The sequence below is a fragment of the Eubalaena glacialis genome, chromosome 6 (genome assembly GCF_028564815.1).
Source record: "Eubalaena glacialis isolate mEubGla1 chromosome 6, mEubGla1.1.hap2.+ XY, whole genome shotgun sequence".
Classification (NCBI taxonomy): domain Eukaryota; kingdom Metazoa; phylum Chordata; class Mammalia; order Artiodactyla; family Balaenidae; genus Eubalaena; species Eubalaena glacialis.
In genome coordinates this window covers 19,408,119-19,428,569 of record NC_083721.1, presented here as the reverse complement: position 1 = coordinate 19,428,569, position 20,451 = coordinate 19,408,119, and the positions used below count along the sequence as shown (strand labels likewise).

General features: G+C 37.7%; 1 protein-coding gene across 1 annotated transcript in view; it reads left to right on the top strand.

Moving 5' to 3' along the window:
- The window catches only part of JAM2 (junctional adhesion molecule 2), a 67,747-nt gene that overhangs the window by 27,983 nt on the left and 19,313 nt on the right, over positions 1–20,451 (top strand). Inside the window, exons 2-4 of the mRNA XM_061192950.1 lie at positions 11,425–11,490; positions 18,395–18,502; positions 19,922–20,074. Coding sequence (XP_061048933.1) covers positions 11,425–11,490; positions 18,395–18,502; positions 19,922–20,074 — 327 coding nt within the window. The remainder of the gene's footprint in view (positions 1–11,424; positions 11,491–18,394; positions 18,503–19,921; positions 20,075–20,451) is intronic.

Genomic DNA, 20,451 nt, shown 5'->3' with positions numbered 1-20,451 from the left:
TGAAACCTAGGCCTTCCCTTCTCTAGGCAGCCACTGTAATGAAAAAGTCAAGCTAGTCATTTTAAAAAGGAAGAAAAATAGGAGTTCCTTGGTAGTCTAGTGGTTAGGATTTGACGCTTTCACTGCCATGGCCTGGGTTCAATCCCTGGTGGGGGAACTGAGATCCCACAAGGCAAGCTGCGCAGCCTAATTAATTAATTAATTTTTAAAAGGAAGAAAAAGTAATAACTCTAAAAATTCATTCTATATTTTTATAGTCCATCCTAATACATGATTACTATGGAGTCATTTATGAAACACTAAATTTGCATCAACACATTGGATAAAAAACAATGTGGAGTGAGGAGAGGGAGAGGAGAAACAAATGTTTGTAGAGATTGGACCCTTGCCAGGATCGAGGCTAAGCAATTACATACTTTAATTTAATCTTTACAACCTATAAGGAAGGCATTGGTAGCTTCATTTTACCTAAGTGGAAACTAAAGTTTAGAAGATTGAGGCTGTAGCTTGCCCAAGGCGAAGTGACTAATCATTCATAGAACAGGGTTTCAAACCTAGATAGATCTCATTTCCTCTCTGTCAGTTCTGACTTCCTGAAGACAAAGAATGATTCTGTTTTCATCTGGAATAAAGACTTAGGTCACATTTCTATCAGACTACCCTTTCTGCACCCATCTGGACTTTAATGTTGCTTTTTGTTTGCCTTTGGATGATATTCAGTCAAAAAGCCAACCTGTGGAAGGTGGTGGTGTTGATGGTACAATACTATTTAGCTCTTTATCCCCATGGGTGAGAAGTCAGTTCTAATATCTCCTCATCAGAAACTTGAAATGCTGAGACTGACTCTACATAATTCAAAATATCTTGCTGTTTCTGCCACAAATTCAGTCTTCCTCATGCTGTACAGGATGTCAAAGCCATTTCGCTTGAATTATGTTATGGCAATTAGACTTTTTTTTTTTTAATTTATTTTTGGCTGTGTTCGGTCTTCATTGCTGCACGCGGGCTTTCTCTAGTTGCGGAGAGCAGGGGTTACTCTTCATTGCGGTGCGCGGGCTTCTCATTGAGGTGGCTTCTCTTGTTGCAGAGCACGGGCTCCAGGCGTGCGGGCTTCAGTAGTTGTGGCATGCAGCCTCAGTAATTGCGGCTCTCGGGCTCAGTAGTTGTGGCTCGCAGGCTCTAGAGTGCAGGCTCAGTAGTTATGGCGCACAGGCTTAGTTGCTCCGCGGCATGTGGGATCTTCCCACACCAGGGCTCAAACCTGTGTCCCCTGAATTGGCAGGCAGATTCTTTAACCACTGCACCACCAGGGAAGTCCCAGCAATTAGACTTTTGCCTGCCATATTTAGACACAAATACCTTTGTCCACCTTTTTAATACTTGATCTGAATAAGGGTCAAAAATTGGATCTCTACTACTCATTTTACGACCATTCCAGGATGTAGCTCTGTAGGCCCCACTGATTTGAATGCATGCAGATTGTCTTAGTTATGTTGAGCTGCTATCACAAAAATACCACAGACCGGGTAGCAACAAACATTTATTTCTCATGGTTCTGGAGGCTAGAAGTCCAAGATCAATGTGTTTGAAGATGTGGTGTCTGTGAGAACCTGCTTCCTTGTTGCAGACTGATACTTTTTTGTTTGTTTTGTTTTGTTTTTTAAACAGCTTTATTGAGATATAATTCACATACCATACAATTCACCCTTTTAAAGTAGATAATTCAGTGTTTTATTTTAACATATTCACAGATTTGTGCAACTGTCACCACTATCCAATTCCAAAAGGTTTTCATTATCCCCAAAAGAAACCCCATACCTGTAACAGTCACTCCCCCCAGCCCTTGGCAACTACGTACTGTTTTCTGTCTCTGTGGATTTGCCTACGCTGGAAATTTCGTAAAAGTGGAGTCATAATATATGGCCTTTGTGACTGGCTTCTTTCACTTATAATATTTTCAAAGTTTATCCGTGTTGTATCATGTTATCTGTACTTCATTCCTTTTCATTGCCAAATAATATGCCATTGTATGGCTAGACCTCATTTTATGTATCCATTCATCAGTTGATGGACATTTGGTTTGTTTCGACTTTTTGGATTTTATTAACAATACAGACTGCCAACTCCTCGTATCCTCACATGGTGGAGAGAGAGAGAGGGCTCTCTGGGGTCCCTTTTATAAGGACACTAATCCCATTCATGAGGGCGTGGCATCCTCAAGACCTAATCACCTCTCCCAAACCCTACCTCCTAATACCATCACATTGGGGGTTAGGATTTCAACATATTAATTTTGGGGAGACACAAACATTCAGTCCATAACACAGATGTTCATTAAATCATTTCTTTCAATTGGCCTAGTTGACTGGCTCTAAAAAATGCATTCTGGTGTTAGCTCACAGTTGGATGTGTAGGACCAGTTTTGAAATAAAAGAATGAGTCAGAGAACTGTCTTTAATAAAAGGAAGGGGAAATTATAGTTCTTGGATTTGAGCACCCTAGAAATCAGGGTAACTAACCCTGAACAATCTTGCCTGACGGTAGTAAAATATGACAGTTAAGCAACGCCAAGCCATTGTTTCCATGTTCTGCTTCAAAATAAATGGTTCTTGTTCCTTTGGCTTCCTGAAGATTAATCAAGGGAAACATGAAGCAACAATAAACTGGGAAGCTTTCCCTTAGTTTTCAGATCTCTTCTGGAAGCATTTATGGTAATAGAATTTAATTAATAACACATGTATGAAACTTAAGGGCTAAAGCTTTTATGAATCATCATCCAGCAGGAGAGTTAAAAACTAAAATTTATTCAACTCTCATATTTTAAGAATTGAAATTTGCGAAAGAGAATACAATTTACTTGGTCATATAAAATCTTAGTATTTTAGGGGCTTCCCTGGTGGTGCAGTGGCTAAGAATCGGCCTGCCAGTGCAGGGGACACAGGTTCAAGCCCCGGTCTGGGAAGATCCCACATGCTGCGGAGCAACTAAGCCCATGCACCACAACTACTGAGCCTGTGCTCTAGAGCCCACGAGACACAACTACTGAGCCCGCGTACCACAACTACCCACGCACCTAGAGCCCATGCTCCGCAGCAAGAGAAGCCACTGCAATGAGAAACCTGCGCACCGCAACGAAGAGTAACCCCTGCTCACCTCAACTAGAGAAAAGCCCGCGCACAGCAACAAAAGACCCAACACAGCCAAAAATAAAATAAATAAAATAAAATAAATTAATTAAAAAAAAATTTTTTTTTAAATCTTACTATTTTAAAGGTTGAACTATCAGACAGTGGACCCTGGAGACCACTTTACTGTGGGTGGTCAAATTTAGAAAGCTAAATAAACTCATTAATAAGGAGCAGTCCATAACTGTGTGCCGGGATGGATTATTAGAGTTCTCACTAAGAAAAATTATACAAAAAAATCTTACCCTTGCAAATTTTACAAAATGTGCACAAATTACTAGGCCCTCTTCACTTCACCCCCAGACCCTTAGGAGGTGTCCAGGCAAGGGAGGACCCCAAAGCTTAAGCCTTATTAAACTCAGTCAGTCTGTCTCCTGTTATGTGTCAATTCATTGTATTCTATAAATCTTCTAATTCAGAAAAAGATCGAAAACATTAGCTGTGCACTATCTTCATTTGAGAAATGCAAAGATAACTTCATTTGCAGATTATAAATTTAACAGACTGGTGGTATTAGAGATCTTTTTGATACTCTTTATGCTAGTCTCTGTAAAACACAATTTGTATTCATAGCTGCATGTTCATGCTTTCAAAACATAACTTTTGCTGCATTAAACGGTTGCTATTGATTCCTGAAATTCAGTCAGTAAGGTGGAGAAATAAAACTCTTGAAGTGTAAAGAAAGTTTAAAACAAACATCTATATAGAGTAGGGGATAGAGAGAGCTTAACAGATGGTAAAGAGCTATCTTCTCACATATGTTGCTTAAGTGGATTTATAAATATCAAATGACTGTAGAATAACCATTTCATTGTCCCCTGGCCCAAACAGCCACTGAATAATCTGTGTTGTCAGTTGTTAGGACTTTCTGTGCAGATCTGCATATCGTAGAGATTCAGAACCAGAGTTCAGAATCCATATTCAGAAGGTTGGTTTTAGATCTTTTGCTCAGAACTGATCAAAATTCTGGAGAAGTGACTAACAATACGTCTTCTCAAAAATTGTTTATTTGACAATTATATTAGTATGTTTATTGCTGCTGAAAAATGTAACTATCGAATGCTGGTGGTGGTTCTGGACTTTTAATCTTGAAAAACTATATTGAAGTTTAAGAATTAGCAACTATAATTTTAGATTAAAGGGCAATGAATAATCTTAAAGTATCATCAAGTTCTCAAAGCCTGATGTACCATCTATATTTTAAGGACGTTCCTGAGACACAACCCAGACCACAAATCAATTAGTGAAGAGAGACACTCAGGTTTATCTCCCATTTTAGTATCTTGGCCATTGTCTATTTTGATACTTGACATCTTTAGTAATGATTTCTTATTTTACACTAACAGAGTGTTAAGGCCATTGTTTTCTGGCACCCTAATCTTAGGGAGAACGAATTAGGACATAGAATGGTTAATATCCATGCCTTATATTGAGTATGTGATTCCTATTAGCATCAGTGTTGGAAGATGGCATTTCCTCATCTTGTCTGAGAGTCTGCTGGATTTGAGTTGACTGTTGTTGTCCATCTAAAATCTATAGTCAATGCCACTGGTGAACAAATTGTGTTTGGCTGAGGTTGTCACTTGGGGAGTGTCAAAGAAAGATCTCAGAATGCTCAAAGGGCTTCTTTCATGTCCTAGTGGTGAGTATCTGGTGAGAAATTCAGCTACTGATGGCTTTCTGATGCTGTTGGCCACCATTAAATATTTGAAGATGTGCTTGAAGAACATTTCTTTGAAATTTTTGAGAATTTATTTTACTGTAAGAAGTTTATTTACTTCATTGAGAATATCACATGAAAAATTTAATCGTCCAGTTGTTTGGGTAACGGAAAACTGTCAAAGTTTCCCTAAATTTACTAACGCATATAGTTTTATGAAAACAACTTATACTTAGTTCCAAAGCATCATTTGTCCTTCTTGTATTCAAATGATTAAAAAATCAGAAAAGGGAGGGAGCATAAAACTTTTGTGCAGTATATAACAAATATACAAAGTTTGTTCAAATTAATTCATTCACCATAAACATCTGTCCGTTAACACTTTCTCTGTTAAAATGGCAATGTTATAAACTCCCTGAATAATATTTTTACAACCCTAAAGATTGATAGTGGATGTGAAGTTGTCTGCAGAGTGCCTGAGAGTAGCACTGTCTGATACTGATTTCTCCCAATGCTTTGCACAGATTTGAGAATGGGGGATGAGGGGGTGGGGTGGGAGGAGGTCTGTGGAGCCAGACTAAACTATCTGTAGGTAGATGCACATCTTGGCTTCCCTGCTTTCTAGTGTTGTGACCTTGAGCAAGGTACTTAACCTCTCTCAATTGTCATATCTGTCAAATAAGGATATTAACAGAGTAGAGTCACATCTTTGTTAGATGCTAGGTTCTTAAGGGGAAAATTTATTCATTGTCAAAATCACCCTTAAATTCTTTAGGTCATCACTAACTCACCAGGACATCAGCCATGGGTAGCTCCAAAGTCAAACACATCTTCTATTCCTCCTTGCGCTTTGGTGTGGCTCTCCTTTCTCTGAACATAGGATGCCAATGCCTCATTAAGAAGAAGGGCCAGAATGGCCCGAGACTAGAAGAACGTGTCCGTCTGTGTGTCTGTGTCTCTCTCCCTTTCCCTTACTCCCTTCCTCTCCCTCCTCCACCCTCTCCTCTCCCTCCCCTTCTATGACCTATTATGATTGAATGACAGATAGTGAGAGAGATGAGTATATTATCTAATATATCCTAATTCCTACCTCATTGGGTTACTTTCTATCCATATAAATGTTTATCTGTAATAAATACTGGATGGTATTATTGTTACTGCTAGCCCTATGGATTTTTTTAATATTTGTTACTCTAATAATTGTATATAAGTGATTAAACCACATGGCTAAGGGCTTCCCTGGTGGCGCAGTGGTTAAGAATCCACCTACCAATGCAGGGGACATGGGTTAAGCCCTGGTCCAGGAAGATCCCACATGCTGTGGAGCAACTAAGCCCTTGCGCCACAACTACTGAGCATGCGCTCTAGAGCCCACGAGCCACAACTACTGAGCCCGAGAGCCACAATTGCTGAGGCTGCGTGCCCCAACTACTGAAGCCCGCATGCCTAGAGCCCATGTTCCACAACAAGAGAAGCCACCGCAATGAGAAACCCGCGCACCGCGACGAAGAGTAGCCCCCGCTCGCCGCAACTAGAGAAAGCCCGCACGCAGCAACAAAGACCCAATGCAGCCAAAAATAAATAATATAAATAAATTTTAAAAAAGAAAACACGTGGCTATTTTTATTTTTGAAAACTTATGAAATAATTTATACCCACAGTTTTTATGACTTGCTTTTATGCACGGTATTCTCTCTAATGTACTTTTTAAAAAATTTTTTTATTGGGGTATAGTTGATTTACAACCCTGTGTTAGTTTCAGGCGTACAGCAAAGTGAATCAGTTACACATATACGTATATACACTCTTTTTTAGATTCTTTTCCCATATAGGTCATTACAGAGTATTGAGTAGAGTTCCCTGTGCTATACAGTAGGTCCTTATTAGTTAGTTATTAGTCCTTATTTATTTTTGGCTGCGTTGGGTCTTCGTTGCTGCACGTGGACTTTCTCTAGTTGTGGCGAGCAGGGACTACTCTTTGTTGTGGTGCGCGGGCTTCTCATTGTGGTAGCTTCTCTTGTGGAGCATAGGCTCTAGGCGCGCAGGCTTCAGTAGTTGTGGCTCATGGGCTCTAGAGCGCAGGCTCAGTAGTTGTGGCACACGAGCTTAGTTGCTCCACAGCATGTGGGATCTTCCCGGGCCAGGGCTCGAACCCGTGTCCCCTGCATTGGCAGGCAGATTCTTAACCACTGCGCCACCAGGGAAGTCCTCTATAATGTACTTTTAAAACAAACAGAAAACCTCTGTAACGTCTCAATTTTTCCTAATCATGTTTTCAATGAAAAGTATTCACTTAAATAACATTTTTATAGTAAATTTTTAAGCTGTGATAGTGTGAATACATATTTATTCTTAGTCAAACCAAATTATTTTAGATGGGTGATAGACATATAAGAACTTTCATTCTTACAGTGGGGGGAGAAAAGAATCACAAAGGTTTTATTTGACTAGGAATTACTTGACTTGGAGATTTAGAAGTTATGGAAATAATCATCTCTTAATCTCATTTTATGAACTTCTGCCAGTGATTTTGGAACACATCCAGAACTATGAAAGACGTTTTGTAGGTTTAAAACAATTTTTGACCTTAACCAGCGGCCCTACAGGACAAGTTTTTGTTTATTTGTCTACTTAACTTACTCAAGAAAAGTAAAGAAAAAAAATCAGTTCAAGAAAGCAGCCAGCAGCCTGCCAATGCAGGGCACACAGGTCGAGCCCTGGTCTGGGAAGATCCCACATGCCACGGAGCAGCTGAGCCCGTGCGCCACAACTACTGAAGCCCACGCGCCTAGAGCGCGTGCTCTGCAACAAGAGAAGCCACCGCAGTGAGAAGCCCGCACACAGCAACGAAGAGTAGCCCCCGCTCGCCGCAACTAGAGAAAGCCCGCGTGCAGCGACAAAGACCCAACACAGCCAAAAATAAATAAATTAAATAAATAAATAAATATATTAAAAAAAAAAATTACGGCCAACAGATCCCATTCCTAACATCTGCTAGTGAAATATTGATACAAAACATTTTGCTTTCATAAATAGAGTTATTGGGTTCAAGTTAGAAAAATAAAACTGAATTCGAAGACTTAGGCTGGAAAACAGTAGAAATCTTATGTTTTTTTTTTAAGATTTAGAGCTTTCTGTTTAAATAAGTTCAACGTAAGTGACTACACTTTAAAAAATATTTTTACTTAATTAAAGGCAAACCTTGAAGTAAATAGAATTAGAGGAAGCAAGACAGCTAGGAGAAGATGCTTAAAATCATTGAAGGAAATATTCAGCCTACCAAGAAATGCTATCTATTCATTAATTTAATAGTACTAAGCCCCGTTATAATTTTTTTGCCTTTATAGTTTTTGCAATTCAACCAATCCTTTCTTTTTCCTTGTCTGAGACACATTTTTTTAATTCAAATATATACATACAAAAGTTATGAGGGAATTAATAAAATTCCTGAAGTTAACAGCTGTTATTTTCCATAGAACTTTAAAAGTGATTTTTGAAAATTGAAGAAATAATTCTCAAAGGAAGTTTTAGCAAGTAGAAAACTGGAACTGAGAAAAGGGAAGAGGGACTTCCCTGGTGGCGCAGTGGTTAAGAGTCTGCCTGCCAATGCAGGGCACATGGGTTTGATCCCTGGTCCAGGAAGATCCCACATGCCACGGAGCAACTAAGCCCGTGCGCCACAACTACTGAGCCCGCGTGCCACAACTACTGAAGCCTGCGTGCCTAGAGCCGATGCTCTGCAACTGCAACAAGAGAAGACACCGCAATGAGAAGCCTGTGCACCGCAACGAAGAGTAGACCCCGCTCGCCACAACTAGAGAAAGCCCGCACACAGCAACAAAGACCCAACGCAGCCAAAAATAATTAATTAATTATTTTTTTAAAAAAAAGGAAAAGATGATTCAATCTGGTCCTAAATCTTCCAGTCTCAGATTGGACTAATGTTTGCCTCAAATGAAAGTAGGCCCAAGACTCCTAAAGAAAATAAACATTCTCAGTAGGCAGTGTGGTGTTTGAAAAGTTCAAAGATGTGATGTGAAGGGAACAAAGATTATCTTTTCCTATTTTGCCAACATTGTCCCCTCAACTGGTTTCTAGGGAATATGAATCTTCATTGTTTTGTCTAATAAGTATACTAAAATAGTTCAAAAGTCACGAGAAATGCCAGTCAAAATTGGAACTTCTCTGAGCACACTAATTTACACATTTCTAAAGGAGAAAAGAGACTCTTTCAAAGTGTACTTCGAAAGTTTCACAGAATAATGGTTTAGAATCAGAATCACAGGCAAAAACATTCAGCGATCATGTCATTTAAACGTAGGTGTAATGCACAAGGACCCATGAGACCCTAACTTTTCTCCAGCTCACTTAAGAGGATTCTGGCTTGGCCAGCTTAGTCTCTTCCCTTCCTCTGCTGTCTGAAAATCCAAACCCTCTTTTTTGGACTCTACAAAATAAAATTGAGGCAGGAGAGGAGAAGCTGGAAAAGAAAGGCATGAGGGGCTGGGGGGGCGGTTCAGAGGACTATGGGACATATTCTAGTATGTGACAAAAGTACATGGAAAAGGGAAAATAGAGTATTTTAAAAGATTTCTTGGACCCCTTCATGGTTTTTGAAATATGCAAGCAAAAGAGTTACTTTGAAATTACTCTTTGGTGGCTCCAATACCTCTCTAAGACTGAGCCAAGTGGGTTACTGCTTTATACAAGTATATTTACAAGGGTCAGTAAAAAGGATCAGTTCAGGCCTACATTCTTCACATAGATTTGCCAGTTTCCTTAGTGAAGATGTTTGCAGTTTAGAGATACATAGAACCTGAATAGTTAAACAATGTTGAACAGTTGAGCTAGACATTTGAAGGTTTATAGTTTTTTGAGATTTTTAATTTCACAGTTAAATTTGCTGTCCAGGCTTCCAAGAGAAGAGAGAAAGGAAAAAAAAAAATTATCCAGAATAGCATGTATTCTTCAGGAGTGATAAAATCTGGCACAGTGGAAGATTCATTTACATGTCAGTGTACTTACAGATGAATGATTGAAAGACAAGATGCCATGTCATATGAAGGATTTTTCTCTCCTTCACAAAAGTGTAATAAATTATTTCATAGTTAAGAAATTCTGATCTTATAGGAACTTTCAAAATCCTTGAACTCATGGTTCCTTGCCCTCCTTAAGTCTATTCCTGGGTTGTCAGACCAGCCTAGCTGTAAGTCTAGAGCAGTGGTTCTCAACCAGGTAGGACTTCCCCATCCTACACTCAGGGGACATTTGGCAATATCTAGGAACATTTTTGGTTGTCATGACTTGGGGTAGGGGGGTAGGGATGCTACTGGCATCTGGTGGGTAGAAGCAAGTGATACTGCAAAGCATTCTACAATGCACAGGACAGCCTCCCACAACAAAGAATGATCTAGTCTCAAATGTCAATAGTGTCAACATTGAGAAAGCTTTATCTAGAGCTTTCCTCTGAGGTTACCTTAGTGCCCTACTTCTCCAGTCATAGCCTCTTAGCTTCCACCTTCCTGTTATTCTTCTGAGCCAGTCCTTGCCTTGCTTATTACCACCAATTTCTCAACCTATGCCATCTTCATTAGACCAGTGGACTTTTCCACCAGGCATCTTTGTTAATCTGCAGTCCTTCCTTGTAGTTCAGCTTGGGAGGAACGTGATGTGAGGCCCAGTATAGAACAGTAATAAACAATGTGGGCTTTGGGTATAATTTAGGTAAATTAAAATCCCAGATCCACCACTTACTACTAATATAACCTTGGCCAAGTTTCTTACCCTCTCTGTGCCTCAGTTTCCCCACCTGAAAAAAATGTGGATTTCATCAGGTGGGGAAACTGATAATATCGTCACCATCAATCATCATCATCATATCAGATCCCATTAGGGATTTCAGTCCTATAGATCAGTGATTTTTCCAGGATTGGAAAATCATGGAACTGTTTAGGGGGATAACAAAGGTGTTCTGTTTGCATCTTTTATCAGAACTTTATTATACAAAGTTTATAATCATTATATATTATGTATATACTATGTACATATGTACTATGTATATATCATGTACATACTATGTATGTACTATGTACATTTCATAGTAAATACGTTGAATGACTCATTTCTATATGATATAGGTATAGTCAGGGATAAGTTCATAAAGCAATTTATGTCCTTACATAAAGCACTAAAAATAATTAGCTTTTATTTGCAGGGGGCAATACCTGTGACAGTACTGGATCGCACATTAGGCTGAATTAAGGACATAAACTCTTGTTTAGCAGTTGAGCTTGTGAGAGTGTGTTGTCTGGGGGGGCAGCAGGGGGGAGGGGCGCAAATAGATGCATGAGTTCTGCTTTGGGAAATGCTTAAAGGGCAAAACCACAATATAGAAAATGGAAAAAACATATAGTTTGCCTTAGCTTTTCCTATTTTGATACTTTAAAACTTATGTGTTATGAATTGTGTGAAACTGTCACCAAACTTCAGGCTAGTTTTCTTTAATATGGCACCCCATTCAAACATTTGAAAATGGCCTTTTGCACTATTTTAATTATCCTATCTGTTTTAATCTTTCAGATCATAAGGCCTATGGATTCTCTGCCTCAAAAGATCATCAAGTAGTCACAGCAATAGAGTATCAAGGTAGAGTACCTTACTGATTTTCACGGTCTGTATTGTTGAAATAACTCACAGAGATGACACACGTTAGTGCCTTTCTATTTGTCAGGAACCTCTGTCTCACTTCACGCTAACTCCTCTGCTGAAATGCAGCTCACTGCTGTTTCCCCCTTGAGAACTGTTTCTCCACCTCCTCAGTAGAAATTTTGGACATTCCACGAGAGACCTGATGTACGAAGAATGTCTCATTACATAAAGTATCTGCAACAAAGCAAATCTAATTTGTAAAACTGGGAGAAGGAGATCTTGCAAAGTTTCCAGTCAGCTAAATTTGGTAAATGGGAATTAACACTGCAAACCCCACTCTATGTATTTAAGATAACGTTAATATAGCCTATTGTTGGGGTATCATTTTGCTATTTATTTTAGCCTCTTAAAATATTTATAAGGGAGGAGTTGGTATTTAACAGGTATAAAATTTCAATTTTGCAAGATGAAAAAGTTCTGGAGATTGCTTGCACAACAATGTGAATATATTTAACACTACTGAACTGTACAGTAAAAATCATTAAGAAGGTAAATTTTAAGTTATGTGTATTTTATCACAATTAAAAAAATTTTTTAAGGATCAAATAACCAAAAAGAATTATGAGCCTTTATAAATTTACTTCAGATGTTGACTATCTACTACTTCTCTGAAGGGTTTTTACCTAGAACACATTAATAATACTGGGCAACCTGAAAAATTACTGTTTCTTAAATGTGATGCTTCTTTAGACCATAAACATTTAAGAAACTGATTTCAAATGTCTGATCCCTTTTCTTTAGGCATGTCTTAGTTTCCTGCAGTTGGAGAGAGATAGGTTTGGAGTAAAGAGAAAAAGATTTTAAAAAGGGGCCTGGCGTGAGAAGAATTAAATGATCTAGTATTTAACCGGTGCTTACAGTCATGCCTGGCATGTAGTAAGTTATATGTGCTTGTTAAATAATAATATGCTATAATAAGAATCAGTGAATCAGTCGTTCACTTAAATAATTATTTAGGTTATTCAGGTTCTTTGAAGTCCTAATATTTTACATGATTAACCTAATAAAACACTCTTTATCATGACGTAGTTTTAAATGGGGAGACGTGGGAAAAAGAAATTAATGATTGGTAGTAATTTGGGACTATGGAGTACTTACAGGGAAGACAAACAGGGCTGGGTGAGATGCCAAAAAGGAGACTGGAAAAGCCAATGAGTGAGCACAGTGAGAGGAAAAGATGGATACCCTGATAGGGTATCCATGTGGGACAAAGGAAACAAAGTTAATTTCTCTCACTTTTTACTTTTCTGGAGGATCTTACTGTTGGGTCCAACTGGATACCGTGGATATTCATCCCTGCCTCCCCAGGCCCTACGCCATGATATCTGAATTAGGATGCCAAAAGTATATTCTTTAGTCTTACATTACTTTAAAAAAATGTATTAAGGCGAAATTCACATAACATAAAATTCACGATGTTAAAGTGAACGATTAAGTGTCATTTATTATATCCACAATGTTGTGTGACCACCACCTCTATCTAGTTTCAAAGCATTTCCAACACTCTAAACTAAAACCCTGTACCATTTTTATATCACTTTAAAATGTATGTTTTATTTTTAAAATAAATCCTTCTACAGATAGGAAATAGAAAATCCTTCTATGTTTATTGCAATCAAATGTTAGTCTTATTTACTCCCAAGTATTTTCTATTTTTTTAATCTCGCCTCTGCTCCTTTTAATTAAAAATTATATTTTGATTCTATTTTATATGTGCTCCAATCATTCCAACTTGGCTTTCCATAAAGCAAAAATAAATTTCTATCTATCTTCTTCAACATTTCACTTTTAGGATATTTTATGCAGTAACTTAATTTTACTTAAAGTCTAAAATATTTTTTTGTTTTTACTTTTTTTAATTGAAGTATAGTTGATTTACAGTGTTGTGTTAATTTCTGCTGCACAGCAAAGTGACTCAGTTGGTTATGCATATATACATTATACATTCTTTTTTATATTCTTTTCCATTACAGTTTATCCCAGGACATTGAATATAGTTCCCTGTGCTATACAGTAGGACCTTGTTCTCCATCCATTCTATATGTAATAATTTGTATCTACTAACCCTAATCTCCCAGTCTATCCTCCCCCACCTTCCCTCTCCCTTGGCAACCACAAGTCTGTTCTCTATGTCTGTGAGTCTGTTTCTGTTTTTTAGATAGGTTCATTTGTGTCATATTTTAGATTCCACATATAAGTGATATCATATGGTATTTGTCTTTCTGACTTACTTCACTTAATATAATAATCTCTAGCGGCATCCATGTTGCTGCAAATGGCTTTTTCTTTTTTTTAATTTATTTATTTTATTTTTGGCTGTGTCGCGTCTTTGTTGCTGTGCACAGGCTTTTCTCTGGTTGCAGCGAGCGGAGGCTACTCGTCGTTGCGGTCCGCGGGCTTCTCATTGCAGTGGCTTCTCTAGTTTTGGAGCACGTGGGCTTCAGTAGTTGTGGCACTTGGGTTCAGTAGTTGTGGCTCGTGGGCTCCAGAGTGCAGGCTCAGTAGTTGTGGCGCATAGGCTTAGTTGCTCCACAGCATGTGGCATCTTCCCGGACCAGAGCTCGAACCCTTGTCCCCTGCGTTGGCAGGCAGATTCTTAACCACTGCGCTACCAGGGAAGCCCCCTGTAAATGGCTTTTTTTTTTTTTTAATGGCTGAGTAGTTAGTATTCCACTGTATATATGTACCACCTCTTCTTTATCCATTCATCTGTCGATGGACATTTAGGTTGTTTCCATGTCTTGGCTATTGTGAATAGTGCTGCTATGAACATAGGGGTGCATGTATCTTTTTGAATTATAGTTTTGTCCGGATATATGCCCAAGAATGGGATTGCTGGATCATATGGTAATTCTATTTTTAGTTTTCTGAGGGACCTCCATACTGTTTTCTGTAGTGGCTGCCCGAGCTTACATTCCCACCAACAGTGCAAGAGGGTTCCCTTTTCTCCACACCCTCTCCAGCATTTGTTATTTGTAGACTTTTTAATGATGGCCATTCTGACTGGTGTGAGGTGGTATCTCATTGTAGTTCTGATTTGCATTTCTCTAATAATTAACAATATTGAGCATCTTTCATGTGCCTATTGGCCATCTGTATGTCTTCTTTGGAGAAATGTCTATTTAGGTCTTCTACCTATTTTTTGATTGGGTTGTTTGTTTTTTTTGTTGTTGAGTTGTACTAAAATATTTTATGATTTGTGTATATGTATATGTGTGTTCCCCCCAATTCATTCAGTTTTTTGTCTCTTGTCTCTCTGATGTCAATAAATCATGAATTAATTAATTCCTTCTTTTCAGTACTGCTTTTCTGTATCACTTCCCATAGTGATGCCAAAAGCAGAATGAGGGTAAAGCGAGGGCTGCTCTTCCAGGCTTGTTAATTACATGAGCAGCCTTATGCAGAGAGCACAATGCTGAGAGCAATAAATCAGAATTTAATAGCATGCTCTTCTCCACAGAAGTAATAATTTATGGTAATTCTCCAGAACTACTTTGGTAGTATCCATTCTCTTCTTGCATTCTGTAAGATTTTGATGATTTTTAACTTGAGCACAGAGAATGAAATCAAACAAGAGTCAACAATACAGAATCTTAGAAAAATTAAAATTCACAATGATTCTAGCTGTGTGATTCCTTAAAGTGATTATTTTGCTACATGTTGAACAAATGCTTTTTCCAAACAAAGAATTATCTTTTCTCAATCCAAACTGGAACAGATATTTTTGGCAATGTAATAATCATCTTAATAGAAAAACTTGGTGCATTTTTCTGTTCTAATATGCCTTGCTTTGAGAAAGTATGATTTATGTCTATATTATTTTCTTTGCTGTCTCAAACACAGGAAACACTTTAGCTCAAATCTGAGTAATTTGGGGGTAGATTTATGATGGTATTAAGTATGGATTTCTGCCATGCCAAGGCAAGCTTACAACTGCAAGTAAGAGAAGTGCCTCATGGGTAAAAGTAATAATAACCATTTATGGAACATGGACTATATACAGAGTACCATGTGCACCCAAGTATGTAAATATATTATCTCATTTAATCTTTACCACAACTTTGCAAGATGAGTAATGTTGTTCTTATCATTTTACAGATGTGAACACAATCACATCTTTTTTAAAAAAGTTAAATAATTTGCTCAATATCACACATCTGGTTTATGGCAGAGGTCTAACTTCAAAGCCTGTGCCTTAAACTACTATATTATGGCATAATAACGCCGAGGGCTAGACACAGAAAATTATGCTGGCCACGAATGTTGAATTTTGGCTGAAAAGAGTGAAGAGAGTCCATGGTAGTTAGCTTCTCAGTTCACTTAGTTCTTTATCCTCAGATGTTGGCCCTATGATTCTAGTAGATTTACTGTTTCTCACAGTTTTGGAGGTCAAGGTGTTCCCCTGCTTGGAACACTCCCAAAGAATCACAAGGCGAAATTCAGATTCCAGGAAATTCAAAAATTCAAATTCCCTCTTTTAAGTCTTTGGTTAAATATCACCTTCTAAATGAGGTGAACTCTGACTGCTCTATTTTTTAAAACTGCACCCCCATTCCCCAGATTCCCAAACTTCCTGTACTCTGATCTACTCTTATTTTCATAGCACTCATGACCTCTTAACATACTGTATAATTCACTACGTGATGTTTCTTGTGTGTCTGACCCCCTGCAAATTGTAAGATCCCAAAGGGGAGGGATCTTTGTTTTGCTCACTGCTATAGCTCAAGAACAATGCCGGACACACAGTAAATACTCAATATATTTTGGACAACTTGCATAGACCATTTCTCCACATTTTGTATGGTCAATGAGATTGAGGCTGGAGTGGAGTCACTTCACTTAAGAAAACCGTTGGTTACATTTTTAACATAATTTCTGCAGAGGTTTTCCATAGAGTAATGAGTATAGAAATCAGGAAGAATTGACCAAAAGGAGTGTGTGTGTGTGTGTGTGTGTGTGTGTGTCCAGTTAAATATGTGAAACAATATGATTATTTGAGTGTAAATTTATTCCTAAGACCTAGGAGTGTGAGCTAAAAATGAGTGTGGGTGTGTGTTTAATTGTTGGAAACTCAACAAAATACGGGAAGGAAACCTATCTAAAACTCAAGACTCCGGAAGGCCACCACCCATTCTCCTTAATCAACAGAACAGAACCACGTTTCCTCAGACAAGTCCCTTGGCACACATTTGTCTGTGTAGCGTAATTGTAAACATGTCTGTAAAATGATGTCTGTTTGTAACATAAAACCTGCTTTTAAAACTAGGCATCCTTAAAAACAACTTTTGGATTTTTTTTTCCTTGTCTTTCTTTTCTCTATCCTACTTTCTATCTTCCATTACCTGTTATTCTATTTCTATATTTCTAGTAATGTGTGTGGAACTAAAAAAAAACTAGAAACTACATTTTAACAGAAAAATCATAATTCTGTCACACAGAAATCATCACTGGGTTAATATTTTCATACATATTCATACAGGCTTTTTATCCATATCTATGTGTATACTTTTAATAAAACCTGGGATAAATATTATAAGTATTGCTTTCTAATCTACCATGTCATGTAATATCCTGAATTATTTTTTTTTAACGGCATTAAGTCTGCTTAACATCAAAGAGGTATAAGAAGGATTTTAACATAGTTTCTCTTCTAGTCAAAGATACTGTGTTTTTTAGGTCAGACTGTAAGCATTGTGGAGGAAAAAAAGTTTCAGAAATATGAAGTTGAGGGAACTCTGCTCAGTACTCTGTAATAACCTATATGGGAAAAGAATCTGAAAAAGAATGGATATATGTATATGTATAACTGAATCACTTTGCAGTTCACCTGAAACTAACACAACATTGTAAATCAACTATATTCCAATATAAAATAAAAACGTAAAAAAATATGAAGTTGACACTCCAGAGAGCTGGCTGAAACATACTTTAAAAATAGTTAGAACTAGAGGTTTCCATTTGGCAACTTGAAGCAGCTGGCAGGCAGGCCCTGGGTTTTTCTTCCATCCGTCATCTTGTTTGGACAGTTAAAAGAGGGGGCTCCTTGGGTAGTTCCCGGAATTCTTTAATGACATAAGTGCAGTAAATTCCCCGTGGTAAAGTAACCTTAGTGAACTACATTGAGGCGGTTAAACCTGATGCCAAGATTAAATCTTTGAATAATTTTTCTGGATTGAGGTGAGGGGTAGGAGTCAATGATTTATTAGGAGACCATATTGGGTGTGTATTAATGTATTTTCAGAGAAGGTTATCAAAAAAGGGATCTGAGTGAGAATGTAGTGTGTTGAGGGACCACTTGGGGTTCCATAGCATGGCCTGGGCTGGGCTAAGTGCCTTTCTTAGGCAGTAGGTGTGAAGCATCCACTATTTACCTCCATCCTGGCACTCATCACCTTGGACTGAAATTACACTGTCTTATTTGTCTCTTCTACCAGACTGTAAACTCCTTGAAGACTGAGATGGGGAAGGAAAAGATAAATAGTTAATCATAGCTGCCATTTTTAAAGACTTACTATGTCCAGGCGTGTGTGCTTTGCATATATTATTGTATATGAAGACTCAACAACTCTATGAGATACTATCTTATTTTACAGATGACAACTGAGGCTCAAGAACTAGGGAAAGTAGCACAGTGTCACAAAATTATTTTGCGAAATAATCGTAATGCTTTCAATTCATCTTTGAATTAAGCCAACGTGGTACCTGTTGAGGAAATTTATGAATAAATAAATGAATGAATGGATAAAAGAATAATTTAAGGATGTTAAAAATTTATTAATTAAGTAAAATATTATTTCAGAGGGACAATTTTTTTAAAAAGTATTTTTGTTTTTGTTCCTAGAGGTTATTTTAGCCTGTAAATACCCAAAGAAGACCATTTCCTCCAGATTGGAGTGGAAGAAACTGGGACACAGTGTCTCCTTTGTCTACTATCAACAGGCTCTTCAAGGTAAGATGCTGGGACTCGATAAGGTGAGAGCAAGAGAGCACCAAATACCCCAGGTCCTTTAATTAACCAATGAGGGCAGGACATGGCTGATGACTGAGAATGTGTTTCTGTAAGTGTGAGATGAAACCAATAGAGACTGAGACCCAAAACACAACAACCACAAAAACAGAGGACAGAGAACAGAAGAAATTCGCCTCCATGCATGAACTCCATGGAGGCCCTGGACCCCTCATTTCTCACCTCACTTCTAGAGGATGTAAGATGCAATTGTTCTTGCTGGCCCAGTAGATTAAACTCTTGAGAGAAAGGAAGAAAAGATGGTGTGGGGTTGGGATGGAGGGTCACTACTCAACTGTAGTAACTTTACCCTATTTCCATATCACCACTGAGAAAGCAAGGCCATCACTGAGACGTTTAGGGAGTTAAGACTTAGGGGAAGGTAAATACAGCTACCCTTATCCAGTGCTTTCTTTTTTACATTTTTTATTGTTACACATTTCTTTATACTCCCTACCCTTCTTGTTGAATATATAGTGAGCTTTTAATTTAAAGTATTGGTAATGATAGATAAAATGCAATGATGTCTGGGATTTAGTTCAAAATAATCCAGTGGTTAAAGGTACAGATGTAGTAAGACAGACCTAGCATTGATTAAAATTACAGTTGGGTGATGGTTTGTTGAGGTTCATTTTACTATACTCTCTAATTTTGTGCATGCTTGAAATTTTCCATTATAATTATTTTAAAAGTTGGAAATACAACTTAAGTATAATAAACAGGTAATTATTTTAAAATACGTTTTACCTTAATTTTAAAGAATTAAACAAGTGAGCAAATGTTTAAAGTTCATTGAAAATTTAAAATATCCCTCTGGTTCTTACCTGTTAAGATAGGATTACGGGCAGCAGAGGCCTAATAGCACAGCTGTCTTTACTTGAATTTTCTGTAATGCTAATCTAACGTGATACAAAACACTATTTTAATTCCGCACAAATTACTATCAAAAACTAATCCAAAGAATGTTTTTAAAGACCCCCTCACCTTCTTTTTTGTGGCAGTATCATGCAAGCCACCACACATAAAGTTACTGTTCCAGCTAGTTAAACTAGGCTCTCCAGTATCTTTTGAAGATGTGAATCTATTTATTCTAGCATACTAGAAAGGGGATGAGGCAGGAATGAGGGTTGAATTCTTTAAAATAAAATATGGGAATACGGAACTGAGTGTTCTTTTGTGAACAGCATGACATTCTAAAAAAGAAATAGAAATTTGAAAGAGCAGCACTCATATATACTTTTTAAATTGAGTTTATTAATAGGAAAATAAATGCAGTGGTTACTGAATGAAGTGACTAGAGAAAGGTAGTATATAGAAAGTTATTATATCATTATTAACATCATTGTCCTCTTTTTCTAAAAGGAGATTTTAAAGATCGAGCTGAGATGATAGATTTCAGCATACGGATCAAAAATGTTACGAGAAATGATGCCGGGAAATATCGTTGTGAAGTTAGTGCCCCATCTGAACAAGGTCAAAACCTGGAAGAGGATACACTCACTCTAGAAGTATTAGGTGATGTGCTTGTCTCTGTGTGATTACTGTTCCCACCCTCATCCCCATCATCCAACCCTGGAGCAATGAGGCAACTCAGGGCCCCAGCGAGTAAAGTTATAAAGGTGGACCACCAGCAACGCTGTTCCTGCAAAATCTTGGCTGTTACTCCTTTTCACCTCGTTGGCTGCTGTTACTAACTTATTATGACAAAATCTCTTTTCAATTAAGATTGAGGTAAACCTTAATGGTCCTCCACTGTACATAGAAGCATTTTCCCCAAGAGTTTATTTATTTATTTATTTTTTAACATCTTTATTGGAGTATAATTGCTTCACAATGGTGTGTTAGTTTCTGCTTTATCAAGAGTTTATTTTTCAGTCACTTTCAGCATAGGT